Source organism: Rhea americana, unplaced genomic scaffold (assembly GCF_003343005.1).
Source record: "Rhea americana isolate MKP2758 unplaced genomic scaffold, rheAme1 scaffold_21, whole genome shotgun sequence".
NCBI lineage: Eukaryota > Metazoa > Chordata > Aves > Rheiformes > Rheidae > Rhea > Rhea americana.
In genome coordinates, this window is record NW_028186258.1 from 5,108,025 (window position 1) to 5,128,757 (window position 20,733).

A 20,733-nucleotide genomic window follows, 5' to 3' on the forward strand; every position below is an offset into this window, starting at 1 on the left:
ACGTTTAATTTCAAATGCAACATACAAACTGAAGGCCTGGTTCTATGCCTAMCAAAATCAGTAGGAACCCTGCCAACGATTTCAGAGCAAGACTCTGATCCAAGCCAGAAAAACTAAGTTCCACTTCCTTATCCAAGTGAAAACTTCTGTGATTAGCATGCCACTGAAAAGAAAAACAGGCATGTGCCAAGGACAATACAAAATTATTTTAAAAATGGATTTTTCACTTAAATAATCTTCCTCGTAAAATTCCTCCAAGTGCCCATACTGCAAAAAGTCCCGCAATTTGGAAACAATCTCACAATAGTGGTGAATTATCAGAATCACAGCTTAGCTTTTATCAACTAGAGGAAGTTACGAAACCAAAATTGATAGTGCTAAGTCTAAATCCTCACATATTAGAAGGTAAACTAAGAATAATCATTTCATGTTCACGTAATGTGAGTTGGCCAAGAAATGACTATTTGAAGTCTTAAAAAATCCTGAATCACAGGATTTTCATTAACAATGCCAAAATACAGAAGTTCCTCACTTTATAAGACATACTCTAGATTTGTAAGATAAATATTCTCATTTATAAATACATTGGGAGAAAGTAACTCAAACGTTAAGAGAACACAAGACATCTTTGCTTCCACAAGGAAAAAACTTGGAATAAATCTGTATAAGAAAAACAAATTAAAGATGACCAAGCAAATACTATTTTCTTCTCTCTCCACACAAAACAATATGATGCAAGAGGAAGGAAATAAGAATAGGAACAATTATGTTTAGAGAGTCTCTGATTGGGAAACTGGCACAGATTCTGGACAGCCTGAATGTACCTCAAAATTTTAAGAGCTAAGCAAGACAAGAAATTCATTATTGTTTATATGGGTCTTACCAAGTCCGTACCACCGCACTACACTGCATTTCCTTCCATTTTTCTTTTTTAACAACCCCCTCAAAAAACAAACAAACAAACAAAAAACCCAGACCCGTAATCTCTAGCAGCAATGCAGCTCAAAACAGCAGTCACAAGAAGCTGCACAGGTAATATCAGAGACAGAAAAAAGCACAGTATGAGAAATAACAATAGAGTTATTTGTTCTAGTATAGAACAAATACTATACTAGTAGTATAGCACTAGTACTAGTAGTATATAAATATTTCATTTTCATTTATTTTCATTTATTTTTACACAGTGAATGTTTTCAGAGCTGCTTTGTTTAAAAAGTTACTAAATATATTTTTTTTTCTTTTTAAGTCTAGAAACAATGTTCTAGGTATTTCATTTCCTCAGAGCTGTCAGGATAAACTATTCAAAAGTAACATTAAGTATCTGAGAATAACCCAAATAACTAGAGAGAGGACAGTGCTCTCTTCCTGCGTTGAAGACTTGCAGCGAGCAGACTTGTCAGGTTTCATGCCTGATCTCTCCCCTCATCACTCTCTTTTTCACCACAGCACCAGCATTTCCTGCTTCAGCAAATCGAGCCTCAGATACGTACTCCCTCTGCGTCAGAACAAATCCTGTCTATCGCAGCGACCCTGCAGCCCCGAGCCCTGGGTAAGTGCTGCGTGCGAGCACTGGGCAGGGGCCAGGGCRATACCCGCTGGATGGCACAGGCCCTCCACTAGCAGCTGCAGATGTTGGACTGCTTCCTCTAACGATGTGACCAAAAAGAAGCAGCAGAAACAGCCAAATCATGTTATTTTATACTTGGAGCCTCACATACAGGGCAGCAAAGAGCTGAGAAGGCCACAAAGCTGGCATAATTTAACTGCTACTCTTAGTAGACTTAGGCGCTGGCATGTAGTCACAGAAGACAGATAGCAACACTACCTATCTTGAGCAAATTTTCTGTGAATGATGAATTATCACCATTTCCACTGTGCACTGATGTAAGATGGGGATGATACATAAGCATAGAGCACCACATTATATCATAAACTCCATTTAATTTATCAAGAATTCAATTACACATCAAAGGWTTTGAGAAAAATTACTATTCAAACAAAGGAGGATTCATTGCTATGTATCTAACTTTACAGACCACACTACTTAGTGAGACCTTTATTCCACCAAACAACATCAAGCAACTGAATTCCACCCTTGTGTGAAGAAACTGGTCTCAAGATATGTTGGGGGGGGGGTATTTACAGTTGATTATACGCTATTTCTCACCGTTTGCTTCAAGTATTCTGTGAGCTTTAGGATAAACTAACTAAATGTAACAGAAACAGTGACTTACAATATCATCTCTCCATTACTAAAGAAAGGCAAGAAAGAAAAAAAGCATCTGAAGGCTTGAACTACTAAGAGCAAACAGACACGTCAGATAAAGTTTCAGTACTCCAAGTATCCATCAGTCTAGGTGAAACAAACTAAGGAAGCAAGAGGCACTAACGACCTTCACCGGCTGAAGTTTTCAGAATCATAAATGCTTCATGGAAAGGAAAAYCTCCAAGTTCCATGAAAGAGCAGCATCATAAATCTGCAGAAAACGGCATCTGCCTCAGTTTAGGTAAGATTTAATGCAAATGCTACAAGTGTTCCTAAAGGCAAAAGCCAAATAAACTTTACAAGTCTCTTGATGAACTGATTACATACAGAGCTTTTCATGTGGTGATCTGAACTACTGCTAGACAACAGTAGTTTTTRCCCACAGCACTTGAGCAACTTTATCTATCTATCTAACTACAAACACCCTTTCCTCAGATGATTGTTCGTGATAACAAAGCTGCATAACTTGTTTTTTTTTAACAAGTGGCAATTTTTTTTTTTTTTTTTTTAAGTATAACACATTTTCTTAAATATCACTTTCTAGGCAAGGCATAAGAATTTCGAACTATGCTTATAAACATCGAAATATATTTTTAATGGAAGGCCTATCACCTGAATTAGTTGGGTATAGGAAGTTGTTACATGAAATTACAATAGGAAGCTAGTACTGTCTAAATCAAGTTCCAAATTTTCTTACTGAACAGTTTACTGATATAACACAACATATATTCAGGACAGAATATGATATCTTCAAATATATTAGTATTTCATTTTTTTAAGAATGTGAAGGAAAACCTTAACAACTGCAGGAAATATCCAAAGATAAGTTATGTTTTCCAGCAACTGACCCTGGTTTGCCCATGACATTTGCAGTAGAGTCTGCCTTGAAATGCTTCCCTATAACTCTCTCTCTGCTCCCAAAATAGAACGAATAAATGCACAGCATTTCTGGACTAACAGCTTAAATTCAATTCATTTTCTGAGATGAGGCAATCTACTTTTATAAAAGCAAGTGCTCCACTCTGCTCACTGCTGCTCAAAGGTCTGAATTGTTCTATTATTTTATCAACAACCTAACACCATAAAAGTGAAAAAAAACCACACATATATATGCAACACTTGTTTGCATTATGCTTTTTTTCCCATAAGCCCATGACTCTAAAAGCTCTTGGAAAAATGTCATAGTAACAATGTACTTTACACTTTACTAAACAATGCCAGCAATCCTATGAAAGTAATGAGTTCCATTCCAAAAACCAAAAATCTATTACTGAGCTACTCAGTGAGCRCCTTGCAGAAGCATCACGATTATAAAAAAGCTCACAAACTTTTTTTTTTTTTTTAGTATCAGATCTTCAACACCAAGGAAAACAGAGCTTTATCAGAAGCGAAAAATCATGCTTTTACTTTTTTTTGTCAGTAACTGAAATTTGATTTAGTAACAATGATAAAGAAGTAGACAGACCAAATTAAGACGTTATTATGAAGCAGCAGGAAAGGTCTGTGTTACTTAYTGGCACAATAACCAAAACACTGATAATAAAGATGATTTCCTGCAACAGTAAGTGTTGTGTATGAACTGTCAGAAAGCATTTAGTATCAAACATACAACTCTGAAAGACTAGCTGTGGAAAGCCACTTCTCTACATTCTTAGTGACTGAGATGAAGCAAATTTTCTAATTTTCTTAACACTTCTATTATCTTGGATTAAGGTTGTAGCTCTGCAAAGATACTTTAAAGACAATGAACTCTTCTCATTCACTTTCATGTGGTTTGAGACATACTCCAACTTTATTTCAAAGTTTGTTTTGAAATAAGAACTCCTTCTGAGATAAAAAGAGAATCTCGTGAGTTTAATTCACTGTTGCCAGGTCTTATTATAGTCCTAAAATGTTTAAATGAAGCCTAGTAAAAAAATGTAGTGAGTCTTCTTAGAACCAAGCTCACCTTTTCTACTACAATGAATCAACTGGAAAAAGTTCTTACAAAACCTCRAAGGGCTGAGGTCTTATCTTCTCTTTAACAGATCAACACGCAAATGTTAACATGCTGAGACTAGAATCACATAATCCTGCTTTCAAAATTTCCCTGAATTGCAGTTCCCTGTCATTAGACAAGTCATTTCAATAGGCCTGATCTGTTCCAATACCAACAACACTGATAATAACCAATGAACCAAGCAATAAATACTATATATTGGAACAAAAACTCTATAGAGAAAATGACACTAGGAAAAAAAAAAAAGAGTACATAAACACATTTGCCTCTCCCTCAGGCTTCCATTCCCTGTATCTGAGGAAAAAACAATTTCTTGAGATTTCCTATATAAAAGTTTTGCTATGATATCCTGTCCAAAAGCATTCTGATATCTAGACTAAGCAAACATAGCTGTCAAGCAACTTATGGAGCTTGGGTTGTGCATGAGGAAACAGGACATCATCCTGTAAATGTCTCCAGTGCTTAATGGAAGATTTAATGTTTGACAGATGCTTCCACGGGTTTCCTATTTATTTTTCCTGCAGTCTCCATTAGGACAGAGTACGGAAACTGTTCTTACATGAAAATCCTATAACTGAATATACATTAGCTTCAGTTTCGGATCTGGTAATATATGTGTGTGTAAATAAGCAYGTGTGTTTAGATGCACACACTGTTAGTAAAAATTATTGCCACTGATACTCTTCAACTGTTGCAAAGCAAATTAATACCCAAAAAGCACAGGCAGTAGAATAAAACTACCGTTAAAAAGACTGATGCGTTTCCTTGTCTTTGGAGGACTTCAAAATCACTGTTCCATAAGAATWTAAGAGCTCCCATTTTTGTAACTTAATAAAAAAGATTTGTACAATAACTGTGACTGAAAAAGAACAAAAAGAACACTGACTCTGGATTGCAAAGATTTATTCTAGAACTTTAGGAGCTTATTCACAACACAGGAGTAGTTACAAACCTGTTAACATAATGGCTGTCTAGTAGTTTAGCCAATTAATTGGGGTCAGATACACTTCAATAAAATTAAGATTTTAACCTGGCAGCAAGCGGATGTCCCCAAACAGTTTTCTTTGCATTACAGCCAGAAAATACCTGTGCCTGCATCATTTGCTTTTGATTGGGCAGAAGCATATGACACATTTTAGATTATCCTGAAATAATTCTAACACATAYTCTGCACACAAGAACAAGAAAGATACACATGCAGTTTTTGAAAATATAATCTTAACGCTAAATATAATAATTTTGCTCTTTGAATATTCTCCTTATTTCACAAACATATGATAAGATCTAGCCTTTAACCAAACAAGTCTTTTTTAATGCACAAGCCAGAGTTGCACATTTTCATCACTGCAATGTGCCTTTAGGTAGAACAYACAAAAACAAGGACAGAAAAGGAGAAGTGGGAGATTCTGAAAGAGCAAACAAACAAGTTGCTGCCACAGTGGAATGAGCTGGAAAAAACGGTTTCCTGACCTGAGGCCCCACCATAAGAGTTGGGCTAACGGGCCAATTTAAAATCATGTTGTCCCAGCCAACTCTTGCAGCTACAGTGAGTGAGTTTAGMGATATAAATCCACCATCCTCTGGAGTTTGCTGAAGAGTATGGTCCCACAGTTCTTTTTATTCTGAGCCCRTATTAGTTTACAAAAACACTTCTTCCTGGTTAGGAATAATCATTGTTATGGAAGAAGGACCTGTAGTTCTAGGATTGGCCCTTTCATAATTTACATACTGAGTAGTGCTAAGAGAGGCAGTCCTGATATGTTTAGCTTACCATGACTAGCTCACCGAAGTCCCCAGGCCATGAGTAAGGTATCAGAAATCAAAATCTTTTAAATCAATTTATGTGGGCCACAGATTTTTCAYTGCATAGAGAAAACTGAAGATCTTCTGCTTGTAACAAAACTTCTGCTTGCTGTAAATCTAGATYGAAACCTCTTATATGTTCTTCTGGTAAATTATTCTGAAATAGTTCTTAGGGGAAAAGTTTTTAAGGAGGAGGTGAAGGAAAAGAAAGAGATTGCTTTGGACAGTACAGAAGGATACACAGGAGTGACTGGCAGAAGAACAAAGCAATGTTCTGCTCAAGATCACCATTTGCAACACTCCATTCTTGAAGTTCAATATGCTATTCATTAATTTAAGCTTTTGATTTAACCAGGAAGTACAGGATGACTTTTGCAAAGATGTGAGGGGACAGGGCAGACATAAAACCACATTCTTAAAAACTCCCACTGAAATCAGAATTGCAAATAAGGCTGACATTAAGCAAAAACCATTCTCCAGAGTCAGTCTTGCCAACTGCTTTTCGGTCACCATCTCTATCACTGTCAGGTTTCTGACCTGCAATATCATGTAACAACAAGCCTAAAGTGTTGTACCCCTACACTTTGAAAAAGGAAATGAGAGAAGTTCCATTTCCAGCAATTCTAGGGAGGAAGAGATTTCAACCTAGGTAATCTTACCGATTAGTCACATCAGATGCTGTATATACAGATTCTGCTCACATGGACGAAGAGAAGTATGAAATAATAGATCAAAAGGAAAAGAGCTGAACTTCCTTCAAGATGACTCRGATATTGCAGACCTCAGAGCTGCACAGTGCCCTGTTTTTATTACACGCTTAACCCCATTTAAATGGTTTKTGTTTGAATGCCAGCATCTACCTACTTAACTCAAACAGCATTAAACTGCTGCAAAAAGATGGCTGTCAGCCTTGAGGAGGCTCACCAAGTACCCTGCTAGTGGCCAGAGCAGAAAACAAAGGAGCCCATCAACTGTCACTCAGAACTAACAACAACTTTTATTGATCAGAGATGGCACCCAGACTTTTTTAGTCTCTGATCTTGAATGAGTACCACAGCCTGGAGCCTTTCCACACTGTTAGTTTTTCTGGAGTCAGAGCAAAGGTCTCTCTCAGAAACAGCTTGGGGGCAGGGAGGAACGTGGGCTCTTTCTATTAACTTGACAATCATATTCCAGCTTTCCAAAGCCTAGGGAATGAGCAGCACAAGTCACCTGGCCACTCAAAAACCCTGAGAACTGTCAGATAATATGACCCACAGAAGYCAACAGGAAATTAAAGTACTGAGCACTTCAACAAATGGGCCCAGGATCTCCCTACATATAACTGCAGGGAATGCAATTTTCTTTCTGAACTACTGGAGAGTCCCATTACTAACTCCCAGGTTTTTTGCCTGCTTTATGGGAACAGATGAGCACAAGTATTCAGATGGCCTTTCCTGGCAGCACTATATAAAGGCAGGAAACTCAAACATAATTATTGTGGTAACAACCACTGCCTCATTTACTCTGCATACCTAGAGATAAGTTTCAGTGCTAAATTAAACCTTAAATGGCAAGATTTCCATGTTTACGTAAGTGCTGCCTGATAACAAACACTACCCGGGTTTTTCTCCCAACTAAAACAAAACATATATGAATTGCCCTTTGTTAAGCAGCCTTAGCTGCTTAGGTGAATAATAAAACCTTTGCTAACTGAGGAATGCCTTTGCAGCACTTCAGGTGACCTTCAGAACTTCTCAAATCACGTGAACTACAACATATGGTTTATTGTCTCACATGCAGGGTAAAAYGGCACCTGCAAAAACACTGCTTGTAGTACATGCAACGTCCCACTGGATACTCTTCTATAACAATACAAGCATAATGTTAACAGAGTGTAGAGAACAACTCTGTTTATAYACTAATATTAGTATTGAATTCTGCACCATTAAATCTCTCCAGGGATTTAACACAGCAAGATGGTAAGGACTTCATGAGCAATTAGCCTCCCAGTACTGTCACATCTTCACTTGAGATTCCCACCCAAAGAGTGACCACCAGCAAAGTTTCAGAAAAATAATTAAACCCCCTCAATTTCCAAATTCATTCTCTGGCTTATATATGTACAAGCCCTTGTTCAGTGTATGCTTAACTAAGTTAGCTTAGGAAGCATCTTGTAATAATGACAACTATCACTGTAATATTTTTTCATTGAGGTTTGTTTTTCTATTACATAAATAAAATTAATGGGCTTTATAAAAAGCAGTTTAACATACCTCATATGGATAAGATTAAGAATAATACGTAGTTAGTGACACAGGAGAAAAGAAGTCCTATAAAACTAGACTATCCAGTCTGGCAGTTCTAATGTACCAACAGTAGAGTTTTGCAAGATTTTTTTTTTTTTCAAACAAGGGAAGTTCCTTGTGCAATAGTTTTTGACCAAGATTCTTTTCATTACCCAAGTGCCTCCATTTCTACCCAAAGAAACCTCTTGCCACTTACTAAGTCTGTTTGCAAATAAATGTCAGTTATGACACTGTGTTCATACCCTTCTAGGATAGGTCACACAGCATATACTGAAGTCTGCTAAAGGGCAAGTAAAAACTGGTGAAAACTTCTCTTAACATTGTTATAGTCTATAATGACAGTAAAAGAGGAAGCTGTTCATTTTTTAGTTTATTTTATTTAAGTCCGTTGAGGGAAAGGGGAGATCTAAATTTCAAGGGGAGATAGAAAAGGGAGGAAAGCTTAGCCATTAACCAGGATCCTTGCGAAAAAGTACTTGCTCACCTCTTTTTACTCCACGAGAAGTAAAAGAGCTCTTGGCTCCATTAACTTCTTGTCTGGTAGGATTTCATTTGAATATGCATGGCCTCAGAAATAAGAGCAACTGGTTTGTACTGCAAACATCAGATACACACAGTCCGTATCCCACCAATTCAGTTCACCTACTAAACTGGTGTAAGTTTAAACTGGTGTCTGTTTAAAAATAAAGGACAAAATGATGCAATCACTGTGACTCCATTCCATTTGTCCTGCTTTCTAATGYACTTCCAGAAGTGACCTGCTGCTATCACATCTACTGTATGTAATCAGAGTCCCCCTAAAACAAATTTGTATTAAATACCACATTTTCATGAAGATAAAAAGAGCTATCTCTACTGATGGCTAATGAAAATTAGTCACTGAATATTCAACTTCCACACATAATTATAGTTCCTTTATTTAAAAATTTGTGCTGTTCCTAGACATCTAGCTTAGAAAAGATGCCRGATTTGCACAATATCCACTGCACAGCAAAAAAACGGTATTTAGAGATAAAATCACACTTCTGTAAACCCCTTGCCACCAGTTCCAATAGATGACATTTCCATTTCACATTTATATGYAGGTTTATATTGCACTCATCCCCAAAAATATGACACCTACTTATCCAATCATATGAAGAGGGAAAAAAAATTCTCATGTAGTCACAGAATCACACAATAGTTGGAATTGAAATAGACCTCTGGAAATCCTGTGGTTCAATCCCCTGATCAGACAGGGCCACTTACAGCACGTCGCCCAGGACCATGCCCAGTCAGGCACTGAATATCCCCAAAGACGGAGACTCCACAATTGCTCTGGACAACCTGTTCCACTGCTCAACCACCSTCACAGTAAAGAAGTGTTTTCTTATGTTCATGTAGAATAGTCAGAACCTTACCTGTAATAAATACTATCTGCTAAAACAGCATACAGCAACCAGGCAATATTTAGAGAACTGGCCAAAGTAATTAACAAAATAATTACACACAAAACTACAGCTTAAATATTGGGGGAGGGAAAGCAGAAATTATAAATCTGAAGACAAAAAGTGAAGACAAACATGACTCCAGAAACACTGTAGTTAAATTCAGAGTCTGGAGCAAGAGCAAAAATAAAGAGGAGGAGGGGAGAATATTTACCAGGTTCTACAACAGTGTGAATTATCAACTGATTTGGCGACGATTAATGTGACTGTGTAAAGGACATGAGGACATCTCCTACTCACCTTCTTTTAAAGTCCACTTGATTGCACCCGTTCTCTTGCTGACGGCATGCAAACTTCCATCAAGAGTTGAAACAAACAACAGTGTTTCTGGTACAGTTACTGAGCTGGTGTTCTGGAAAAGAAAAAAAAATATATATATATACACACACACACACACAAAATGTCATTATTTATTGCATATTTTACTCTTAACTGCCACACTGTCTAGAACATCATCTTTCTTTTTAATGACAGATTGGCCAACTTTTTTGTCCCTTTGAATTCAATAAATGTTTTGCGGTAACTGCAAGTCAAACCTCAGTTTAACACTCTAACCATTCTGCTGGTGGGGAAACCTCTCCACATTTGTGCATATGTACAGAGTTTTTTGCTACCTGCTGTTGTGGGGAAACCTCTCCACATTTGTGCATATGTACAGAGTTTTTTGCTACCTGCTGTTGTTTCTATAACACAAGCAGTTTTTGAGCTTGGTTCCTGCAGAGTATGTAATTCTGTCAAAAGGGTATCATGCAACAGCGAGGACTCGGAACTACACAGCTATTGTTGGAACAGCGACGCTAAGTCCAAGGTGTTTCATCACACAAAGCAGAAAAAAACATGTTAATTTAGTCTCTTTTCTCTATCTGCCTAGTACAAAAAGATCCCATACACCCTAGCAGCCAACCATTTCCATTAACCAAGTCTCAGATTATTACTCAAATAACTTTTCATTTGTARACTGTATCCGCACTGCTCATCTGCTTGCCACCTGCCATGTTTCGAAAGTTTCACAGTTAAATATAAATTTTAACCTACCACAGTCGAAGAAACGAAAGTGTGTTTTACATAATTAATAATGTCTTAMATGACTGATATTTGTAAAGCAATTAACAATCATGTTAGATTATTGCAAAGCAAAACATAAAATTGCCAAATTAAAAAGCATGGATATAGGAGTAATTGCTTTTTTCGAAAATTATATGATTTCAGTACTTCTCTACCCTAGCATTTGGCCCTTTAGATAATATATAGAACAATATATAAAAGAACAATATAATAAAGTGATAACTAGTCAACTTATAGGTACAATCTAAAAACAGTATATACATTTATTTCCAGCTAGAGCAGACAACTCTAAAAGACACAGCACAGAAAAAATACAAGTACAAATCAATAATACACAAATCACAGATCACAAAAAAAATACTGGGGGTGCAGGAAAAAAAGAGCTGTATCTTAATGCATAAACACAACTTTTATTATTTAACATAGCTAAATTATGTGGGCTAATGTTCATATGGAAGACACATACACTTAAAATATTCACAGCCAAATGAGAAAACACACTTTGCAATGTTTGTTCCTAGGAATAATGAATAACAGTTCCTCCTGTCCTGGCCTGCAATATATGCATCTAGAGATGTTCCTAAGTAGAACTGAACTCAGGGATAACTTTCCAGCTCAGTGACTTGATCTGTATGCAAGAACAAAGAGAAGCAGGATTCTGGAGTTACAATTTCTCATTCATTTGTTAAATACTATTACTTTCAGTAAAGCAAACTACAAACACTATACCTAAGTAATTCTTTAAAAATTTGCCCCTCAGGTCTTTTTGTACATGAACTCCCAAAAAACTGAGCTTGGTGTAGTTGACTGAAAAAAAATCATTTAGTCCAACTTCTCTCCCCTAAGTAAACTTTTAATAGGCCATACTCACTGATTCTGCAACCAGAAGAGGAAGACACAAACCACACCTATTTTCACATCCATCTGGAGCTACAAGACATCAAATTACAAGGCTCAATCTGCCTCCCAACGAAGATTAACTTTCTAAATCTGCCATTGCCTCTCTGCCTGCATAAAATTATTGAACAAAAACAGGGAAGGAAGGTCAGGGTTGCATTCTAGACATCTTTATGGCTGCTTTTATAGCTTCTTTGCAAATACAGAATTACTTCCTGTAAAAAAACCTGTACCAATAGAATAGAATTTAATAAATATTCTAGCTCTGAATTAACAATTATCTGCACAAATAAACTGTGTCTGCCCATTAGGGTAATTGCATTTAATTAACCATCATCCTCAGTTGCCAGATGTCATCCAATATCATACAGGAGGTAGCTTTTTAAAGTTCATASTATATGTCTGTCCAAGTTCAAAGAAGAACTGAACTCACACCGAACAGATGTTTATTGGTACTGCTGCTGTGCTCACAAACGTATAAAATATTTAAGTTCTACTCCAGAGAATTTCTTTCTTCTAGCATCAGATTGATGAAGGCAGAAAAAATATGTTAGGCATATGTCAGGTATATTATACATCATAGGGAACACAGCAAACACCTGTTTCTTCATGAAGACCTATCAACCTTAAACCTGCTTTATAAACAAGAACATTTTTCAAAGATGGAATTATATTCTTTTTTGCTTGTTTTTGTATCCAAAAAGATGTAAAAGCATTTCACCACAAAAGTTGTTATCTACACAGATCATTTCAGTTAGTGAATACAATGAAACTGTATCTACAGTAAATACAGTAAGATGAGCAAGAACACACAGCTGTTAGGGCAGGATGTGGAAATTACTGAAGTTGCTTAAAACTGCAGGTAGGGAATTGGATATCCAAAATGTAAAGACTAGTGTTGAAATATAGATGCAAATAAAATGCAACATATAGCAAACCCAGCACATCTTCCTTCAAGCTATATACAGATTAAGGGGTAGTTTAGAAGAGCAATGTTATTCTCTGCACAAATTTTTCTTTATCTTATAGAATCACTATATCCTTCACAACGCATTTTCACTTCCTGTCTTCTTTTGAGAAGTGAATAAAGCATATAACATCTTCATAAAAAATACCTTTTTGCTGCAGGAGAACACTTTAGAGTTATGAGGAAAATAGGAAYAACAAATTGCAAAGCTAGTAATGAGTTAATGGCATCTTCAGAATAAAAGGGAAAACCAGTGCTTACAAGAAGTGGCTTCAGCTCATGAAACCCTTCACTCCAGAGATCAGGGAGAACCAGAACTGGACAGTTCTGACAGACAGACAAAATGCAACTTTTTAACGTAATCTTCCAATCAGTGTAACAACGACAGAGAGGCAGGCCAGTTGTGACAGCCAGGCAGATATGAGCAAACGCCATATGAGACACTGCAACGCATTTCTACTTCAAATATTCAAAGGCTGAAATATATAGAAACGAGGAGTTTAAATGTGCATTAGCTGGTAACACAGCTGTTTGTAAAACAGAATACAGAGCTCTCTAAGCTAGTGTTGTAACCACAGCTTCTAAAATTTCATGGTATTGTGAGTGCAGTAAAATAGACCTTAAATACCACTCACTAGATTCCAACCATGCAAAGGTAGTTTTATTGAGAAAACCTCACACTAAAATATCGCACAAGAAATTYTGCAATATTCAGTTATCTCATCCTATTTTACTGGCTTGTACTAATACCTACCACAGAAAGCTTCTAGGTACAGAAAATGTGATACTACTGCTCGTAGGCACTTCTAAATTCTGAGTTAGTTAATATAGCTTTTTGATGGAATTTTACAGATAAAGTCAACAACCAGTTGGAAAGAAAAATAAATTTATCAAACGCACGAATCTAACCAAAACCTAGTATTTTACTACACTTTGTCCAAGACTCAAAATAACTAGACCAGAAATGTCCAATGGCACACAGAACAGCTTTTGAGAGACTTGCATAAGGGAGGATATTGAAATGTCTTTCTGCAAATACAGTAATTCATTCAATATATTACAATATTATTTTCTAGTTATATTCCTGGAAAATGCACAAGTACTTCAAAAAATTAAAACTGATCATTTAAATTAAAGTTTATCTGTGGCTGATGTAAAATACTATTATTCAGATCAATGTACGTTGCCTCTAGCAACTAGTATGTACTAGAAATGCAGTTCCTTACTTACGGGGGATATATCAAAATTGAAGTATCTGCATAATCATCAAGATATTTAAAGATTTATATGTCTTAAAATCTGTTGCATTTTCACATTAAGAATGTGAAGAAATAGATTCCAAGTAATTCACTTGCTTACATAAAATACAAGTTTATATATATTGCAACAGAAGACAGTCAAACTAGAGAGCTCGTGCTTTTTAGATACACAATACCTARTATCTAATTCTGCAACAACTTCTCACCATTTGACCACAATTTATACAAAAATATACCTGTAAAATAACCACCATAACAATTATGGTTYATTACCAAATATCAGTAATATATAGTATATGGAACATTAATTCTTATAGCTTTTTGGATTTAATATTTTCATATTTAACATTTGAGGATCTAAAAAACTATTTGTCATGGCACTGAGGTTAYAGAAATGATGGAATTAAATGTGACCTCTGAACTCTTATCAACATATCAGTAATCAATACTATCTTCTAGATGATCGGTATTTTACAATATTGCTGTTAGTCAGGATTGAATAGAAAGCACCCAGCGTGCAGAGTTCCTTCTGCACATTCTGCAGTCACTGCAGCATGAAAGTATTTTCTTACATATACTCTCCAGATCACTAACAAGCCGAAAGATAGGGAAGGAAAACTGTTAACTGAAGAATCTATYCAAAGCAGTTTCTCAAAAACAGATGAACATATGGATGTTGCACATTTTGTCTTAGTTTTAACACAACTTTCTTCTTATGTTTTCCTTCACCTCCCTATAATTCTCTATTCAAATTTTACATCTTCTGAAGGACTCGCTTAYAGTTAACCATCAACGTTGCACTGATGTGGTCACTGTGTTAAAGAAATCATCTTCTTCGAGTGAAAGACTGAAGACTGAATTTCCCTAGCTTTTCTTTTACTTCTACAGTTGTATTTATATACTAACAAAATCTATACAATCCCATATATTCAAAATTTTTCATTCATTCATATTYTCCAAAGAGTATGTATCATACACCTGAGATTCATCAATTGCATGATACACTGAAACTGCTGAAGCTTATGACCTAAATTAAAAAAAAAATTAGTTCATAGACTTTGCAGCGTAATATTGCTTTTTTATTTTGCCAAATATCTGCACTGGTCATTTGGAGACACAGCTAAGTTAGTTTAATAGAATAAAATCAAAGTTTTATTTATTTACATGGCATACTATGATAGTCATAAAAGTGAGCAGATTATTCAAATAATTATCTGTATTTCACCCAGACTGGAGAAAAAAAAGATTTACCTTGACTTTGTTAGTGAATTTTAGCAGTGGCTAGAGGCTACAATATCATAGTTGCAAATACCAAAGGGACTTTGTTTTGAACACAAAACTTTGTAATTTAAGAAATTGATATTTATAGCCTGCAAATATCACTGTTATGAAAAAATAAGAAAGTTATGAAATCCTGTATTTATAAAGCTGAGTTTCTCTTCATTTTAGTACAAACTATGTAAGGGTCTTCTCCATCACAAAAACATGATAATCTGAGTTCTGAGTTGGACTCAATATATTGTTATCCATGGATATTGTTCTCTCTGCAGCAGTAGGGTTTAAACTGTTACGATGCAATACAAATTTCTTGGAAYAGATTCCTATTTCATATTGTGGCTTTATTCTGAGGAGATACCTAACGCTATACCAGAGGAATATGGCAGGATGTGAATCAGCAGAGCAAAAARAACTGAATTTAGTGAACAGAGAAAATAAGTCAGAGGGAAAACCTGTTCTGGGCCTCCTTTTATTTTATCTGAAGTTGTGATAATGTCCATCTTAACAACTACTCTTTTTGGAATTTAGTGAGAGCTTCTACTAACTTGACAGTCCTTACGAATAAAAAATTTCCACCCCAATGGTAATGTTATATGAAGKATTCATAATATTTTGGGATGAAAAATGCTTTAGAATTATGTTTTTTATAACTTAATTCAAAACACCAACATCTTAAAATGCTTCAGGCACTCATTGAGTTCAACTTTAACAATGGCTCTAAAGCATTGATAGCTAATCATCTGTAACAGCCTAAAATTGGGAAATAAATAGAAGRGCATTCCATAAATACTAGTTAACTCTAGTATAAGAAACATCCCTTTACTCCAGACTTAACATATCTTTAGATAAAATTATGTTTTACAAGCAAAAGTAACAAAATGACTCAAAATAATTTTCAGTGACTCACAACRTCACACAGAGAACAGAAAAAGCTGTGTAACCATTTTTGGTATATTTSTGTATCTCTATGAAACAGCTCAGTGGCAAAGATGATACCGTCTTCATTCACTACAGCATTTGAAAATTTTGTAAAGGTTAGCAGACCAATGCCTTGTTTTATTTTATTGTTTGAGAAGAAATAGATCCCCACAGGAATAGTTTCTTCCAATAATTCAGCTACCTTGAGACAGTAATTTTGAAATGTAGGTCACTAAGTATGCACAAAACCCACTGAAGTTAGTGGAAATAGCAGAGAAAATYAGGCTACTTAGTACCTTGAGGTTATCATTCTGTAACCTAGAAATACGTTATGCTATGGCGATGGTACCAAAAGGCRTTCTTAAAGTATGAATAAGGAACAGGAAAACACTTCTTTTTCGCAGTGGACACATGACAGTTTATTACCAAATCTGAAAACTGCTACTACTTTGAAAGAAACTGCTTAGGACTCATTAATAAACAAATCACAGTGCCATGTGTCACCAGTAAATCATTTTCYCATTTCTGAGTCCTAAATAGGAATATATATGCATCAAACTTAGTTTGTAAGATCTGATGGAAGAAGGGTGGACAGTTTGATATCTAATTTAAATCCTCACAACTTCTTTGTTAATGACTTACTTCGCAAACAAAATAAAATTGACAAGATATATAAACACTCAAGGAACAAATCCTACATGCCTTGCTCCATAATTAGCTTCAAAGAAATTCTGTAAATTTGCATTTGCACATATTCTAGAAAAATTACTAGAAATCTGCTAAAGCATCAGCAACACCAGATACTTCCCTCACCAAAAGAAAAGGCTTATGCTTTTCTGGTATACTGGAATATATATACTGGTATACTACTGGAACCATAATCTTTAAACCTATAAGGAGGCAAAGCAAAGTATTTTTAAATATTAGTGCATGCTGCAGGCAACTGGAATATTTATCACAGATAGCCTACGATAGCCCTGCTCGCTAATTACATTGCCTGGCTACAGCCTAAGACTCACTATGGCATAATAAAACCATGCCGTGGAGAAACTCATAAAATTCAATAAACTACTGGGTGTAGTTTTTCAAGGTAATAATAAGGTAATATTTCAAGGTAATAACTAATAATGATGTTAATACATGAAGGAAAGCTGGCAAAGAAAAAATAAACTACATTTATTCAGAAAGTGGAATCAAATCTACAGATCTTTTGATCCAGCATTTATTTGTCAGGTATTTCTCACCAACACCATATCCCAATTCCAGTGACTCTTCATCAATATGTCCATTAGTACTACAACAGGAAGATCTGAAAGCCACAGTCCACTCCAACTATCCTCTGACTTTGATCAAACTTTCAGTGGTGCTGAACACCATATACTCTCATCTAAGTTTTCAGGCTAGAATCTCTCTGCGGAATCAAAACTTGTTTCAGTATTCACAAGAACACTAGCAACCAAAAAAAGCAGAAAGACAAGAATAGAAGAGTGAATTTACACTCCAGGGCAGAGTTGCCCACAGTAATTTTAGCTACACAAGTCTGTATTTCTCCCTCTCAAAAAAAAAAAAAAAAAAAAAAAAAAAAAAAAAAAAAAACTAACGAAATAACTACTGTATTAAGGTATCAGTAGGTCTGCAACTCAAAATGCACTAATGTTAATGAACATAGCACTTGAAGATGCCCTCATTAAAATTTTATGTTCACCTAGATTTTCATGGCTGTCAGTTAACTTGCCAAACATCTCATGCTGAGATAAGAACATATTAGCAGAAATGACATCTGGGTTTGGCTGGACTTTTCCCATGTCAAGAACAGCCTGCATGTGCTGCCTGCACACATGATATTACAGAGCACTGAAACCAGTTCCACAGGCCACAGGAGGGAATAGGCCGATGTTCTAAATACCAATTTTATCCCAGAGAGGTTGCTATTTTTGAATTGTACAGATTCCATGTTAAAAGGGAAACAGGCATAATTTGGGACGTATAACTGCAACACTACCCATGAGGAAAAAATAAAAGCATTTTTCTGATATTTTTATTTCATTGCTGACAAAAACAAAGTTTTTTTTTTCAAAATACACAGTACTGTAAAATATTTATAGTGAATGCTTATTTACTAATAGTTCTACTGCATTTCTCATTGCTGTATCTGAGTCATCACCCTTTAAAACATGTTCCCATATATCACTAGGGCAATTCCATGAACTGTACACTGTGTCACCTAAATAAYAGGGGGTGGCATTTCATCATAGGAAGAAAAGATAGCAAAGGAAGTCCTTTTATGAATAACTAATATAAAGTATAGGAACAAAATACTAAAGTTAGGATATAAAGTAACAAAGGGTACATTTACCTGGCAAAGAAAATACACAGTAATAGATCATGGCCAGTACTCTTAAAAGAAATATGCAAAAGCACAAATTGTGCCAGTAACTGGGTATCTTTAAACAATCTAATGTTTTCCATGTTACCTCCATACTGAGAATTGTATGCCAGACAGTCTTTTTCATGGGTATTTATTACTCAAGAGATGTTAACCGTTCCAAATAAGTTTTCCTGGTCAAATGCATTAATTACAGGTGAGATGACTGGGTCTAAGTTCAAAGAATCCAAAAATATTTATGAAAAGGGACTAAAGCACAGAACAGATTTCAAGTTGGAAGTCAAGGTGAGGACTATAGCTGGCAGGGCAAGATTAGATTAAGAGCTGAAACACAGAGAAACAGGGAACCCAACATCAGATAATGAGCTGAGACATCAGCGGGCAGAAGATCAGTACTTATAACCTGTAGAAAAAAGAAGAGGGGAGAGAAATCTAGGGAAAAGCAAAAGTACTGAATTCTATCTAGTCTCAAGTCTAGGSTTTTATGATTCTGCAAGAAGAAATCATACAGAATTTAGTAATGATCTGTTGATTTATAATTTTAGTATTTTAAAATACTTCTTAGTATTCTTATTGTTTCTAAAACATCATAGGTTGTAAATCAATGGTTTCTTCGCAAAATCTGAGCCCTACATCTAACAGGGCTCTGAGCAGAAGTCAGTCCAACCTTACCGTCAGTAATATTAATGAAAAGCTCTGTATCTTCTTCTCTGAAGAACCTGAAAGAAAACTTCTCCGAAGTTTATTCTTACCTAAAACCCAACACAACCTCAGCTATTAAATAATCATAGATGGTGGAAAGCAGATAGATRTTCTTACTCTGAATTGCCAGTATGGCAATCTAGAACATTAGCACTCTGTCATAAAGATTTTAAGGTAATATTTGCTTTATTTTTTTTTTTTTACTTTTCTAATCAAGTAACAACTCTTGAGTACGCTGCACAGCTTCACTGAGAAATGCGTTTACTTCTAAAAGGGGAGTGGAGCTATTATATTCTAGACGAAAAACAAAGCCTCCAGCTTTGCTTAACCTGAATGATAACCCCATACATTACACCGGTATTTTCAGATAACAATGAACAATCCATTATACCTGCTTAAAGAGCATAGCCTAAAACCTTCCTCTGCTACACTTAGGTTTAATGGAAACAGTAAATACCAGGTGGCCTTTTCATTACCTCCTGAACCTGAGAATTTACAAAGGACTGCATCTTTTTCACAATAGAATTTTTAAAGACTTAATTTTCCATCTCAGCTCACACCTAGTAGATAGTGCTGATTTGAAAGAATACTGTTTAAAATTATTTTCTCCATACCAAAAGTTATSAGCCACATAAAGCCAATTTAGAAGAAAATAATCTGTTCAGCATCAAATTTGCTTTGCTCTAGTTTCACTATTCCCCCAGCTTTTACTGCCCTGTGCAATAGCATACGGCCAACATRGTTAGTTCTTAAGAGAACTTGTAGTGCAGTGACTTGCGCACTTGGTCCTTCATCTCTGAATTTGGAACTGTAGTCTCTTCTGGATACCAACAAACCAACTGTATGTCCATTTAATGCACATTGYTATCTTCGTTCTAGAAAGAGAATGATTAAAATGCCCTGAAGATGGGACACAGCAACCTCCCCAAGGTATGCAGTTAATCATTTCTATCTGGTATCAACATATATATTATGTTTTTTTCCAGGAAAAAAAAAAATAAAATAAGTCTCCCACTTTGGAGGTCACAGCAAGAGTCTACCAGATAAAGACAGATGATGGCACACAGCAACAAAGTGATGGGACCCAGGAAAGATCTTCTAAAAGCCTCTCACCAGTTCCTAGATTCAGCTACATAGTTTCTTCACGCTACTCTGATGAACAGGCTTACGGAAAATTGTATTTTTAACTGAGAAAATTGTTGTATGCTCTTAAACAGAGAACGTTTGGGTAGGTGCTGGGTGCAGCCAGACAGCAGCACGGACTCGGGCGCACCAAGTCCCCCGGCGAGGCAGGCGGCTGTCGGCAGCCCACGGCAGTGAAACGGCCGCTTCGGGGCCAGCAGCCCCCCGCGGCCGCTTCTCCTCCCGCCGAGGGGGCAGGCGGGCCCGGCCTGCGCGGGGCCGGGCCTTCCCCGGGC

At 36.1% G+C, this 20,733-nt stretch overlaps 1 protein-coding gene across 1 annotated transcript in view; it reads right to left on the reverse strand.

The window, feature by feature from the left end:
• The window catches only part of ERN1 (endoplasmic reticulum to nucleus signaling 1), a 32,640-nt gene extending 21,802 nt beyond the window's left edge, over positions 1 to 10,838 (reverse strand). Inside the window, exons 1-2 of the mRNA XM_085304786.1 lie at positions 10,803 to 10,838; positions 10,084 to 10,195 (exon numbers count right to left, since the gene is read on the reverse strand). Of these exons, the coding sequence (XP_085160912.1) occupies positions 10,084 to 10,195; positions 10,803 to 10,838 (148 nt within the window). The remainder of the gene's footprint in view (positions 1 to 10,083; positions 10,196 to 10,802) is intronic.
• Between the last annotated feature and the right edge of the window lie 9,895 nt (positions 10,839 to 20,733).